At 43.5% G+C, this 15,136-nt stretch overlaps 1 protein-coding gene across 3 annotated transcripts in view; it reads right to left on the bottom strand.

The window, feature by feature from the left end:
• LOC141476868 (transcription factor 4-like) overlaps window positions 1–14,126 on the bottom strand; it is a 228,083-nt gene extending 213,957 nt beyond the window's left edge. The window contains exons 1-3 of one of the 3 annotated variants that reach the window (XM_074165727.1): window positions 14,102–14,126; window positions 13,384–13,481; window positions 11,585–11,657 (exon numbers count right to left, since the gene is read on the bottom strand). In XM_074165727.1, coding sequence (XP_074021828.1) covers window positions 11,585–11,657; window positions 13,384–13,481; window positions 14,102–14,126 — 196 coding nt within the window. Of the gene's footprint in view, window positions 1–11,584; window positions 11,658–12,270; window positions 12,553–13,383; window positions 13,504–14,101 lie in introns of those variants that run through there. The other 2 variants (XM_074165729.1, XM_074165728.1) reach the window with 2 other exon arrangements.
• Window positions 14,127–15,136: the final 1,010 nt, after the last annotated feature.

The following is a 15,136-nucleotide window of genomic DNA, read 5'->3' as shown; positions in this document are numbered from 1 at the left end:
ACTAGATTTTACAGTTTTAGATATACATTTTTTAAATGTATCTCTCTCATTTTTTAAATATCACACTTTTAGCATAATAAATCTCATCATCTCCTTGTAGTCAGATACTATGGGCTCAATGGCCACAGAAAACACTTTGGCATTTACAGGCAGTGGGAATCCACAAGCACGAAAATGCCAATAATCATCACTTTAACTGTTTTCTGGTTAAGTTTTGATTACAGGGTTTTCAGTTCCTTTCTCCATTCCTATTCCTTCACCTCTGAATTTTCCATAGATAACCTCTTCTGCTCCCTAAGGAAGGAAACACTGGAATTAAGGGGGAGAATTTGGAACCGAAGGCTGGGGTTACCGGACGGGTCGGATCCAGAGAGCCATGAAGTCCAGCAGTGGGGGTTTCTGGCTGCAGGAGAATCCTTATTTTGGGAAGGTATTTTGCTGCCACCCCACATCACACTCACAGGGGAACAGCAGAGCTCTCTACCCTGGATTTGCACTGCAAAAAGACTAAATCTTGCCCCTTCAGATAATGAAGGTTTAATGAACTGAAGTGTTTTTCCTGTTCTACAGAGCTTGCATTCACAAGTCCAAGGAAAAAATAAAACCAAGTCAGTAATGGGGAAGAAATAGAGACAATGAGATGACAAACGTCTGGACAAGCTGGGACCCCATAAAGGTAAGAAGGGATCCAATACTGCTGAAATAACCTGGATTCACTGAATTCTCAAGAGAAGTAAAACGTGGATTGTTATCTATGTATTTTTGAATACGACAACGCTCTTCTGCTTCAACTAAGCTGGGTTTGTGGTTAAAAAGACAATGATAATTTACTCCCAATAATTTCCCCGTTGAGGATTTACGCCCTGGAGAGACACATCTCCCGAAGAGCGCAGAGGACGGAGAGCCCCTGCGCTGACGAGAGCTGTCCTGAGCTGCCTGTTTACTCTCTGATAATTGCTAATTTTGCCATGTTAACTTCCTAATTGGATATCAACACATTTTCAGTATCTGTCATAGGCTTCGCTCACAGGCAGGGAGATGTGAAGAAGCATCAGTATCTCACACTGACCAAACCGCTTATTCGAACGTTGACACGAGCACGAACCTGAAGCACTCTCACCACTATGTCGCCACTAGTGCCAAGTAACCGCTTCACTTTTAAAAGACAGAGGTAAAATAGGAAAAATAAAGGAATATAAATGAGAAAACTAGGAGAGGGAAAAAGACAACGTCCATTAGTTAATAAGCTAGTTCATAAATTAAATGCTCTAATTTGTGGTGTTTACAAAATATCTAATTTTAGGAACATGAATTTTCCTCTGTTTATACAACAAGACACAGTATTTCCTAAGTAAATCTTTCCAAAGAGTATAAAATCAACAAAGCGATTAGGCACAGAAAACAAAAGTTAAGCAACATTTGCTAACAACTCTGATCCTCCAGAATAAAGCATTATCTAGTCTCGAATCAGGACTTAACACATCATTTTTCCCAAAGGACTGCAAGGGACAAAATACTATGAAATAAAGTTGGCTTAGGAGAGCCCAGATTAACACAAAGCACACCAGCGGTCCCAAACAATAGGAGTTTAAGGCAAACCCAAACCAAGTGCTCTGGCAACAGGCAGTAACTGGTAGCGGATACTAGTTAGTGACGGCACGGGAAGATCCATGTGGAAGGTCTGGCTAGAGAAGCGGCATCAGCGGCACAGGAGGAAAATGAGTGTGCCTGACAGGTTACACTCTCATCAGGAATCACAGAACATGTCCTTTATTTACAAGAGCAGGAAAAAGCATTTTCCAAATATTTGCTTCCATTTCTCCTTCAACCCTCCGCCACAAACATTTGGCTACAACTGAAAAAAAGTATACTAGGTCTGAAAAATAAAAGAACATTTCCGAGTCAGATGAAGCTATACCAGAGATCTGGTACTATTTCTCGTGGAGGGGACATTCCCAACCTCGGGCTGACTACACACTGCAAAGGAGGAGATTTTGGAGAGGCAACCTCAGAACGCTTGTCCAAACTTCAGATAGATGGGATTCCTGTTGTATAAAAATGCCACGTGAATGAGGTTTTGCAGTACCGGGAAGTCTTGATAGTCCAAATCATCTCCCCTGTGCAGTGCCCGAGCAAAACCGTTGATCCTGGAGAAGCAGGAGGCGGGAAGAGCCAGGATGCTCCCGCGCACACAGCACGGTGAGCTCGGGGGTGAGCCCAGGACTCGCTACGATGCCCTCATGGCTGCAGAACTTCATCAAGCCATTAGGCCACTTTCTGCCCTTCTGGGAGGTCTGGTGGTGACTCTGGCTCACCCCTGCCCTTCTCTCAAAATACCTGCAGCATTTAAGCAGCCGCAAGGCCTAGTGGCCAGCAGTGCCCCGAGGACAAGGAGCATCTCTTCCCAACGCAACGCACCTTGAGCAGCACCGCGCTAAATATTTACTCTGCATTTCAGCATCAGCTGCTGTGTGCCGTCCCCATAATTAAGCACACAGATCCATAAGGAGCTAAAAGTAATGTAATAATTATTTCTGTATTACAACTGTGTATGCAAGCTTCCCGGCCGTCACTTCTCCCTTTAATGAGAATCCCCTCAGAACCGAGGAAACCTACACTACAGCCTGCGGAGCTGCCAGCAGAGATGGCCCATGCTCACGGGGACTCCCAAATCACGTTATCACATGCATGTCTTTGTTTCTAAAATACTAAAAAACCCCTCTTTCACGTAGTTTCATTAAACAGCGGTATTTCAGGCTCTGCTCTGTGAAATCCCAGTGTCCTTTCAAACAGGGGCTGTGCCAAGGAACAGCATCGCATCTGCACGGAGGCGAGAGGAGAGTCACATCCTATTACAATTTAGGGAATTTATTCGGCTTGCTTGTATTTGCAGAACAACTCGCTCCCAGGCTGTAAGTTTATATGGCAGCCCTCAGCCCAGTTCAAACGCCCAGCGCCAAGTCACAAACTTATCAGGAAGGTTTGTAATGGAAATGCTGACAGACCCTTAAGTCTAGTGGCACTGGCAGGTGCTCCCACAACACAGGAACATAATTCAATCAAGCTTTGGGCTGACGTCACGAAGCACAAAACAACTCAAATGCTTTATGAACAGTACCAGAACCCCTGAGATTCAATTACAGTCTTGATATTCCATCAGGAGTCATACTTAGCTGTTTTTAATATAACAAAACCTTTGTACCAGTTATTTATCAAATAGGTCGATCGTATTTATACGTACAGTCGGAGGAAAAAGCGCATCGTGCCACGTTAACCTGACAATCCCAAATCTTCAGGCTTTTATTCAAGGAAAACAGCACCAGGAGAGAGTCTAATTTTTATATACTACAGAAGAGAAAGAACTGAATCCTGGTTTCCTAGGGATTACACACGTGCCTAAGAATTAATTCAGTGATTTCAATTTTTTTTCCCATTTTTGGACCCCTAAAATTATCGTGGCGGAGGCACCGATCGCTGCAGAGTGAATGTAAGATCAAACAGGGGGGTCGTTTAGTGTGGGGTTTTTGTTTGGGTTTTTTTTTTTGTTGTTGTTTTTTTTGGCTTTTTTTGTTTTTTTTTAAAATAAACTTTGCTGGAACCCACAGAAACAGCCCATGGGCCTGAAAGGATCTGCTCTAAGGGTAAAAAGGTAAATTTTGGGTAAAACCCTGACTGAAGGCGATGAAGCCCAGATGCCAGGACTGCTGAAAACACCAGCGGGCTTGCAACGAGGAGAGGACCAAGCAGGCAACGAAGGCGCCCGGCGTCGCTCCCCGGCCCCCCCGCTGATGGAGCAGAGCAGAAGGCACCGTCAAGTGCCAGAGACATCGGCTCAACCTCGGAAGCCTTCCCACCAGGTGAAAAGAAAATCATTATATTCAACAAATCAAGTCTTGGGGGATTAGACAAATTCCACCAGAGCACTCTGCAAATCCAGCAGCGCGCGTGAAGCCTTGTTTCCAAAATAGATCAATACCCGGCCCAGACAACAATAGATTACAGCTACCTATTGTCATTGCTACCAACAGGCGTCCTGAAACGGTGACTGTCACAATAGCTCTCACCCAACAATGCTGTTACGGCACCTTCCCGTGAAATACTTTCTCCCCACTCTCAAATCCACCCAGATAAACCCATTTTTAAATACACCTGGTTGTTTGATATGCAGTTGGACCGCCCCGCTGTTTACCTTGGCAGAGAGAGTAAATATGCCAAAACCTTTCCCCAACACTTTGCCTAGTTCTGTAACTTTGCTAAGAAAAGAAATTACACAACAGCCTTTGAAAACATTAGAAAAAAAAAAAAAAAAATCTAAGGATTTGGTCAGTGCCACCCCTCTGCTCTGCCAAGAAGCACTAGGGAGAAACAGGTAAAAGGGTAAAAGAAGACAACTGAGATTTTCTGCTGTTCCAACATCACAGATTTGTGCCCCAACACAAACCCCCAAGTCAGAGGTTTGAAAACCTTTGAACGGCACAAATGGCAAGAGGCAGATTTCGGCACTTGGGCTCGATCCCCTGAGGCACACGATCCCTTCCAGATGACAAAAAAGAAAAAGTGGCGGCCCCTTAGCATCTCGGTGCCTCGGCCTGATGGGCAGCATCAGCTGTGAAAAGGCAGGGGAGGAAATTCAGTAGCCACTTTTCCTTAGCAGTTAATAGTACAGCATAAATAACACCAAATTAAATTATTCAAGGGACTCGTTTGAACTGTTGTTATTCCTCCTCCTGTCTTCCGAGGTGCAAGAGGAACTCTGCGGACTATCTGCAGGCACTGGCAGATGGTACATACTATTACATGTATATTAATTTTATATGCCTACATCTTCAGCAGGACATGTCAGACATTCCCGGGCCGTGCCGCCTCTTCTCTCTGCTGACCACACAGCGAGCTCACTTGAACTAGACGTTTGTGTGAGCAATGACAGTCTCACCTATTCTTCGCCAGCCAGAACACAGAGAGCTACGCCTCGGCAAATCGCTGGGCCCTTTGGCAGGGACCAGAAAATGAATCACAGCCCCGGGGCCATCTCTCCTCGGCCGGCTCCGAGGAGCCCTAGGAGATGTAGGCACCTGACTTTCGTAAGGCTGCATTTCATAAGCTTCAAAACAATAGGCTGCCTCCTGTTCAGGACATAAAAAAAATAATTTCCACTTCTTGAAATGTAATTTCTAGCCCTTCTTAGTCCAACTTTGATGATGTCCACCTCCCTGGTATCATTTATCTGGGAAAATTTTGGTAAAAGACCTTTAAACCATTACAAACACATCCCCTGTTCCTTATTAAACAATTGCAGATCTGTTATCTTGGCTTACGGGAACCGATCTAAATAACATCATGATATCAAACACTGAAAACCACAGGCCTGGGGCCACCGGGGCTCTACTCTTTTTCTGGGCCTTGCAAAGACACACATTTCCAGATACAAAATGTAGTTTACCATTAGAAGTAAATGTTTGATCTGTGAAGCTTACAAAATGACTTTGTTTATCATAGCAGATGAAGAAGAAAAAAAAAAAAGGGAATAATTTTAAACTCAAAACAAAACTGTTTATATGACAGCTTTTACTGCTCCATGATTCTGTGCATTTAAGAGAGATTCAAGCAATTAACAGCATAAACTTTCATTACATAGTTCTATTATATATGTTTATGTGACTTAGTTGTTCATCTGTTATTTAAGCGATTTCCTCATTACTAGGGCATGGTAAAGATATTTGCTGATCCTGTCAAAAAGCGTCAAGCAGTTCATTCGCAACATTCCTGGGATCCCCGAGCCTGCGCTGATATCCTTTTACTTACAAGGTAAGTAAAATATCAAAGCGACTCCAAATTCAGTAACGGCTTAAATCACAGAGGAGGGGGGGGAATTCAAATAATAAATTAAATCACATGTTCAAGCTGCAGAAGCCAAAAAATAAGTGTAAGCGGTGAAAGATTAAAATTTGTGTGACCCGGTGTTCCCGAGATGCAGAGGCTGACAATTCTTTGTGCCTATTTAATGTTTCCAGGGAATTCGGTCGATGGGAGCTGCGTTTGCTGATGACAGGAATCAATCTGAATTTGGGAGCGGTACGAGCACAAATCTAATGGGAAGAAGCCAAATTGTACCTCGCACGCTCCCAGACGCCTTTTGTTCCCACATCCCTTACCGAACACGTTGCACAAGCTTTGTACTCCTACTTAAGCCCAAGTCAGGCCTGAGTTCCCTGGTTTAACAGACACACTTTGTTCACAGATACCTCGTATCCACGGAATAACCGAAAAACATTCTTTCTGTTCCTGCTAAATTTGGCAATGGCAGGCACAAGCGTCTCCTCCAAGTGACATTTGGCTGGATCTGGCCCCCAAGCATTTCAGTCTCTCAGACAGCTAATGTGGATGGTTTTGAATTATTAAATGTATTCAGGAGTCTTGACAAGGTAGACGAGCAAGGATTATGACAAAAAGTATTTTATAGAAAAGCTACAGTATCCAACAGGCGCAAATGAACTGTTCCAGATACAATTCTCTTAGATCAGATCCAAGGCAACCTTTTTGCAGAGTATTCAAACCCTCTTCCATTTAATAAGGCTAATTTTCTTCCAAAATCACAAATCAAGGGGATTCATGAATTTTTTAATTTTTTTTTTTTTTCTTTTTTAATTGCCAAGACAAGTCCTCAGCTTCCAGGTCTAAATACACGTGAGGGATTGTAGGTGGCGGTGTCTCTGGAACGTCCTCTGCAGGATGCGCTCCGTTTGCCACTGCCAGCAAGACCCAAACTCAGAAGTAACCTCTCCCCTTTGTAACTAAATATTTAGCTCCTCCAAGTATGCAGGCTGGTGTCTCAGGCCAACTCAAATACCACCGCGTGGGTCTCCCTCTGCCCCCACAGCGCGCTCTTTAATAGGGCTCGGAGGGGAGGAGGATCGAACGCTTCGCAAGTAAACATAGCTGGAAGGATGGGAGGTAACTAGCATTCTTCTTCTTCTTAATCATAATTACGAAACATTAGGGATGAAAAATATGGAAGCGGTTGCTTTTGTGTACCCACGGAGCTAAAGCCTGGAGGATTTTTCAACAGGGAAACCCAGAGAGGAGCATCAGGGAGCAGCGCCGCGGGCAGGGGGTGGCAGAGCCGGACAGAGGGGCTGGGAGGTGCCGTGTCCCCGCACACCGGAGACCCGGAGACCTGGAATGCCGCCTGGCAAAGGGAGCGACGTGGTGCAACATGCACGCAAAGCCAACACCCAAATTCAATCATCGTTTGCTGTGTTTTCTGACACAGACCACTGCAGACACGGACTACCCTTGAGAGTCACCTGTGTAATCCCAACAGCTACGTACCCGCTACGCTGCCTCCCTGCACTTCTCTGATCCCTACGCTTCACATTTCTCATGTATTCTTTTTTTTTTTTTTTTCTTTTGAATTCTGCATTATAACCCCCCAAATAAATCACATTCTTCCCAAATCCTCCCTGGTGAAGGTGTGTTCTTCCCTAGCACGCACACATCATTCCTACTGTCAGCTGTGCCCAACCTGAGCGGCCACCAAAACCTTTTCAAGATCTAGACTGTATTTAACTCCACTTTTTCTCATGATCCACCAAGAATTTGGCAAAATTATGCCCCTTTCCCAGAAGGCCACGCTCCAAAAATTGAACTGTACTTAAAAAAACTACATTTGGTTATAATTTACTCAGACACATCCATAGTTAAAAAAAGGACTTCCAAAAAAATCCAGCTGAATTTGTGATTCCCTAGTTAAAGATGTATTAATTTGTAATGGCTGTTATTTTAATGCAGGACAAGCCCTAATCAAACTAATGGCAAAATTAAAAGCAAGTCCTTAAATCCTTTAAACTGACAGCTTTATGCAGTGCTGTCTGTGCTAGCAAAGATTTTAGATTGTTTTTTGCGTGCATGCAATAGGAAGGGCCAATCATAAGAATTCAGTTATTTTCCTGCTACTCACACCCACACAATATTCAAACATATACACAGTGGGCAATCTCTAACAGATGCTTGAAAACTTAGGTAAAATTAAATACTTAAAATAGAAGAAGCAGAAATTGAACAGAATCAGGAAGATGTGGGCTTCGATTAACGGTTCGGAAACTGAAATACGCCAAATGTGACAGACCTAGCAAATTCTTTAGTGCCACAATTGTCAAAACCTGCTTCAAAATCCATTCCCCAAAAATCAAGCACCAGCGATCATCATCTTCCCCTTATTTTACAGTGTCTCGCACTTAGATTGTGACAAATGCTAAGGAAGCTAAGGTGAACTATTCAGAAAATTTTAGAGGGTCCGGGAAAATCAATTTTATTTTGGCAACTGTTTAAAAAAAAAAAAAGGAAAAGAAAAAAAAAAGAAGGGGGGGGAAAAAAAGGAAAAAGAAAAACCCGGCTTCATTCTAATGGACGTGCATTGTTCAATTTAAGTAACAGGTACTAAATCACTTTACAAATACAATATAAATTTGAGGTAACTCCAGGGGAGTTTTCTTAAAAATAATTTCAGTCTTCCCCAATTCCCCCCATTAAGGTCAGAGTCTCTGAAGCAGCATGGCTGAATTGTTTTAGTGCTCTCTGCTGAACACCTGCAAACATCAAACAAAAACTCCTGGTCCTTTACTGGGTTGACAAAAGCCTTTCATGTGAAAAATGCTCCATGGGAATGTCACGGCTGTGGCTCAGGTTACATTCCTTTCTCCCTCCCAGCCCTCACCATTTCTTAACATGGTAAGAAGCCATGTTTGTGAAATTAAAGATTAAAAGGAAATGTGGCTTTACTTTATTTTCATTCACACATTACAAATCACAATAGAGCATCATATATTAGATGAGTAAAAAGCTATTAAGATGACTTTAAGCATGAAATATTACCACACTTCCTAAAGTACAGTTAGTTTCACTTCACTGCTTGGGATTGCTTTTCTTTGGGGTCGGTTTTGGGGTGGGGTTTTTTTTTTCCTCCCCTCTCCTAAGAGAAGTTTCAGGTTAATGCAGAGGAATGACATCTGTGGTTCCCCATCTCAGTAAATATCATTTTTAAAAGACGACCATTAAGAGAAGGTCAGCTCAAACTTCAGAAGGGCATCTGTCCAGAAGGAAGAACAGGCTGCGTTTGGCTGGCTAAAATTTCCTATTATCAATATGGATAATTAGAATAATAAACTGTGCTCCTATGTTATTAATGGAGCTATCTTTAATCCTTCCATACAATAACAGAAAACATCTCTTGCAGCAGTTGTCTGGGCGCTATCACATCAAATCTGCATGTCTCCAGCGCTGGCTCACCGCGAGCCCGCACCCCAGAGATGCTGAAGGAGCCAGCCCCTGGCACACAGCTGGCTGGCCAGCAAGAGCCCGGCGAACAATAGCCACGCTTCTCCTGCACGCAACTCCCTCGCCAGGCCACACACCCACCCTCTCACCGGGACCAGCGAGGGGCAACTCACTCATGTCCACGCTCTGACAACTTTTTCCAAAATCACTGGTCACTCGCTCCCTCTCCAATAACCAAGCGACAGCCATTTCTATAGGAAATTCCAAACGATTTGCCCTTGGAAGAGCGTACCCTGTGCCGCATCCCATTGTGCAAACAATCTACCAACCTCCCTTAATCAGGCTGGGTCCTTCAGCCTCCACCAGCAAAGACCGGGGGATTCAAGCCTTTACATGTTGTGACAGTGTGGGAGGGTTCAGGTGTTATTTTAAACGGTCTGTATCTTAATATTACTGACTTACTTCAGCTCATTAAATTACTTTTGTGGCTGAAACGATGCGTCAAAGTTACTTTAATGCTTCCAGATTTAGAGACAATAAAAAAAACCAATATAACCCCTCGATTCCACTCACTCTTCAGACTCGCTATCCTGGGGTATTTCTGATCAAAATGACTTGGTAGATGAGGTTTACGATGCATTTATTAAATATAACTATCCAGTCAATTGCTGCTAGACCAGTGTTAGTTGCTGCATTGACTGGTATATAAGCATGACAAATTGATTTGTCTGGCACAAACACTCTTTGCTTCTCTCCAGTGAAAACAAATATAGTGAATATTATGTCTTCGGTTAAATCAGTTCTTAAAATTATGTCATTCAGAAAATAACAAAAAATAGGACTAAAATCTTTAGCTTGCGAGATATAAGGCAAATTACATTTGGAAAGTTATTCAAACCTGACAGTAAAATTTTCCAAGTCACTATATTCATAATGCAACCAAATTTGTGAAGATAAAACAAAGCCATGTTATTATTTTGAAAGTCTGAGTAGAATAAAATTCCCAAAATGAGTGCTTAATAATTGTAGGCGGCATTTGATCTAGTATCTTAAAAATGCACATTCCAGACTACTCTCAAATTAGGAAGTCCTTCTTTGGAAATACGAAGTTAATTGCGGTACCAGTGCATTTAATAAAAATGGCTATAGTGAATACACAGAAGAGGTTCCTTTAATTGAGTCCAAACTGCAAATACCAGGCATGAAACTATACGCAGTGACGTGTTTATATCTAGATATCTACTGGCAGTTTGCAGGGAGGACTTGTCCAAATTTCCCATCTGATTTTGAGCAGGACTCGGCGGATAACAATACTCTGTACAGTGTGGGGCTATGTCTAATTGCCCCTGCTTTTAAAACACTCTCTACCCGGAGATGGATTTGTGTCCTAGCCAAAACATCACATCCGCAAGGCAGGGAACCCTCTTAAACAAAGTTAATAGAAGAGCAAGGAAATCTCAAATGCCCGAGTATCTTTGCTAGTTTTACTTCTAATTTGTCAGGCATATAAAAGCCTCTATATAAAACTTTAGTTGCCAGACAATTATTGCACACACATGTTCTACCGCAAAAGAGCTCTGGTATTTCTTTTGTCATCAAACAGGACTCCTGTTTTTATGGAATGCAGGAGTTGCCCCTATAGTACTACTACAGCCAAATAAACAAACACACAAACAACCAAATCCTCCAGTTCAATTGCAGGGACTCTTCAAAAGCAGGCAAATATTTAGAAAGAAAATGCCCTGTCTTCCACCAGGAGAAAAGAAACAAGCCTGAAGATTTTAATTCACCCAAAAATATTCCATCAGCAAACAGTGATTTTTAATACTAAAGAGTCCTTTTCCCAGAAGAGGTTGGTGTTTAGACTCGGATACTTGCTGATTTATTTATTTAATTTAAGCAGCCTTCAATTCTTATTCACAAAATTAAATTCTCACACAAGATGTTTCGCTTATAATTTCAGACATGCAAAAGCTAGCATCTGAAACTGGAAATAAAAAGCTCCAATGCTCAACTGAGAACAGAGATTTAAACTAGCTCACCTTGAACAATTATACAGAGGAGAACTTTAGGGTTTTTTTTTTTTAAAAAAAATCATAAATGTATAGAAATACTGTGAAAATGTCCCAGTCTTGTGGAAATAATAATAATAATAATAATAATAATAACAGCCAGCGCTAAGGAATAATTCCACTCCAATCTGAATGAATCTGCTCCCCAGAAGAGATTAACACAACCACAACAAAGGTAATGCCTGTGGATAAATAACTAACAACAATTTCACTACATACGAAACAAAAACGTTACATACTTGAGCCAGTAAAATGTCCACTTGCCAAGGAAGTTGGTCCATTTTTCCCACTGCTCACAGGAGGTGAAAACATCTAAAAAAAACAAAGAGGCATTACTAGTGGAAAACAAGAGGTTCCCGAGTCCGCTGGTAGTCAAAAGTTCCTTCCACGTTCGCTGTGAACTACGTGAATAGTTCATCTCCCACAAAACATCGTCCCCCACAGACCTGAAAACGAGTCAATATTTCTTACAGCCCCCACCAGCCCCTCGCCACCATCATCACGTTTTTATTAGGCTCATTAGCTCCCCAAACAATATTCGCTTCCCCGAAGAGTTGGAGCAAGCCCGGTCCCCAGCAGCGTGAGCCAGGCTGGGAAGCGGGGCTCGCTCCCCTCTCCAACTCTCCCGCTGACAAAGGCGAAAAAAGTTTGGTTTTTTGTTGAAACCTTGGCCATAAACGTAGCAATGTCCATTTCCATCCCGCTTTAGGATTTGCCTGTCATATGGGAACCCGAATAATAATAATGCAAAGTGCCACCTGCCCTAAATTCTCATTTCGTCTCTAACACAGAGCAATTTGAAGCAAGGCTCTCTCCCTCTCCCCCTCTCTCTCCCTCTCTCTCGCTCCCTCTCTCTCTCCCTAGCATTTATTTCGACCCTAATTGGTTTCTCTCTTCTTCGACGTGTCTAGTGGATAATACGCACCTTCCCTGAGTCAGAGCCTGCAAAAAGCGAAGGAACAAATGGAAAAAGTGCAACAAGCAAAGAGGGGGCTGCAAAGCTGCCTCAGGCTAGGTTTCCTGGCCAAACTTCCCCAAGCCATCCCTCCCAAGCCAAGGCTGGAGCAGCAGCAGCACCACCAGCCTGAAGCAGCCCCATTTCCACAGGGGGGGGGGGAGTGGGGGGGAGGAAATCGGGGCTTTGCGGGGTGTTGCTGGGCTTTAGGAACGTACACGCATCTCCCAGCAAACTGTCTCCCCCGAAAGAAAGAAATAACGGGACAGATCGAGCCTCCTGTGACATACTGGGGGGGGGGGGGGGGGGGGGAGGAAGGGGATGGGGAGAGGAAGGAAGGGGCTGGGAGGGAGGGGGGGGGGGGGAGCCTGACAAAACTAGACAAGTGCACACGTCCGGATTAACGTTTGGCCTCCAAACCAGCCCAAAGAGACAAAAAGTACTTTTTTTTTTTTTTTTAAGAGAAAAAAAAAAAAAGCACCATCTAGCTGGGGGGAAAGGGGGGAGGGCTTCAGAAAAAGATTGGAGCAGTTTTAATGACAGCAGAAGCCATATGAGATTTCAGTGAAAACTTTAAACTGAGACAGTCATGGATTTCTTTGCACTTTCCATGTGCCAAAAAATGAAACAAGGGAAGAACTGAAAATAGAATATAAGCAACTAATTAGCAATTAATTAGTTCATGTGCCAACAACGCTATAAAACGTAAAGCACAATAAAAGTGCTAGATATTGTTATTAACTAATGATGAGAAATGTTCAGTTTTAGGGGCGTCTCTTTTCGTATGAATTATTTCAGACATCCAAGACATTCAAAGAAGCTGTGAACACGATTCCATCTCCCATCACATACAATAAGAAATAATAAAAAGACTCTAATTTTTTTCTTTTTTTTTTTCTTATTTTTATAAGCAAAAAGATATTTCGCATGGTTCTAGCTGCTGATTAAAAATTGCCCAATGTACTTAGATCACAGTTTTGTTTTTGTTGGTTTGGTTTTTGGTTTTTCTTTTTTTTTAGTTTAACAGATCAGCTAGAAGATATTTTTTTACAGCTGTTGTTAATTTCCACCGTTGTTTCTTACCGCACTGAAATCCAGTAAATCACTCAGTTCTTTGTCCGTCCCTAAGGCAGCCATTCGCTGTTGGTGATGCATTTTAGCAAAATCACACAAACCTAGAAACATGGAAATAACCGCAATCAGAAACCCAGTCCCGAGCCTTGCAGGAAACACAAGCGGATTTTTCAGGGGGGGTGGGGGGTCGGGGGTGGGTTGTTGAGAAGAAGGGAGGGAAAAAAGATGGAGGGGCAGCAAAAACAACAACAACAACAACAACAAAAAAAAAAAAAAAAAAAAAAAAAAGCGATATTGTATTTCCAAAGAGGCGATCGAAACCCGGTAACATCCACTCTAAACCCAAATCCGGAGGAGGAAAAAAAAGAAAAAGCCTCGCTGCCGGAGCATCATTTATGCAACAGGAGGTTCAGCGAGGAATGAATGAGGATCCCAGAGAAGAAACTACAGCCATCCGCTCCCAACTTTTTCCCTTCTCCTTCTTCCACGCAAAGTAGCGTTTAGAGGCAGAAACGGCAAACAGCGATAACAGCGATGGGGGGGAACAAAAAAAAAAAAAAAAAAAGAGAAAAGAAAAAAAAGAAAAAGAGATGCAAAGTCGCAGGCTCCGGAGGCGCCGGTGCGGAGGGACGCGGGGCGGGGGGGGGAAGCAGAGAGCAGCCTGTGACAATTAGCCCCAATTTCTAATTTGCGGAGAGGAGGGGGGTTAATAGCAACAACCCGGCAGCGGCTTCGGGCCTGTGCGGAGTCATCGGTTCCCTCCGAGCGCCGGGGGAGGGGAGGGGAAGGGAAGGGAAAGGAAGGGAAGGGAAGGAAAGGAAGGGAAAGGAGAGAAGGGAGGGCAGGCGGGCGGGGAAGGAGGGAAGGGGCGCGGAGAGGAGCGCGGAGCCGAGCCCGGGGCGCGGAGGGGCGCGGGGCCTCCCTACCCGCCGCTCATGGAGCCGCCGAGTCCCGCCCGCCCCGCACTTTTGCGGGGATTATACTTTAAATTTGCCCAGCTCCCGCACATCCACATGGCAAAGCCCGTTTATACCAGGCTGCAAATACACGTGATGCGGGGACTTTGCCAAGAGGAACAATATTATTTCCCCCCCCTTGTATTACCCAGGTTTTTTGTTTTGTTTTGTTTTTTTTTTTTTTTAATTCTGCTTTGTTTTGGTTTGTTTGCGATTCCCCCCTCTCCCCTTCCCCCCCTTCCCGGTGCCTACAGCTAAATTTCAAAGCCGAGGTTTTTCCATTTCCAGAGAGCATTGCTGCAAACTTCGCGAAATCAGCCCTTTGATTCCCTTTACGCTCAAGTTTCTGGGGACGATGCCAGAGCCCCCCCCCCCCCCCCCCCCCTTTCAGCATGTTATACTTTTTATTTTACATTTTGCTATTGCAGGCCCGACACGCTCCACAAAATAAAATAAACTAAACAACCTAGCTCGGCTTCGTTTTCCGGTAGGAAAGAAAGCCCCGAGTTATCGCGCTGGGCGTTTGCACCTCGGTGTGTATCCCACACGTGGAATTCCACCCTGGGATACACAATGTATATTTATACACACCAGCGATCCTGTGTGCACGCACACGCGGTGCACTTCCCCTTCGCATTTACACAAGCCAATAACTTGCACCTCTTATTTAAAATAACACAGTGGGATCGACAATTTAGGAAAAAATAAGAAAAAAAAAAAAAGAAAAACAAAAAAAAAACCACAGACAAGTTACTCTTAACAGCAAATTGTAACTTTACCTTAAATGGCCACAAATATGTTCACAA

The sequence above is a fragment of the Numenius arquata genome, chromosome Z (assembly GCF_964106895.1).
Source record: "Numenius arquata chromosome Z, bNumArq3.hap1.1, whole genome shotgun sequence".
Taxonomy (NCBI): domain Eukaryota; kingdom Metazoa; phylum Chordata; class Aves; order Charadriiformes; family Scolopacidae; genus Numenius; species Numenius arquata.
Note: the sequence above shows the minus strand (reverse complement) of the source record. Positions and strands in the feature narration are given on the sequence as shown.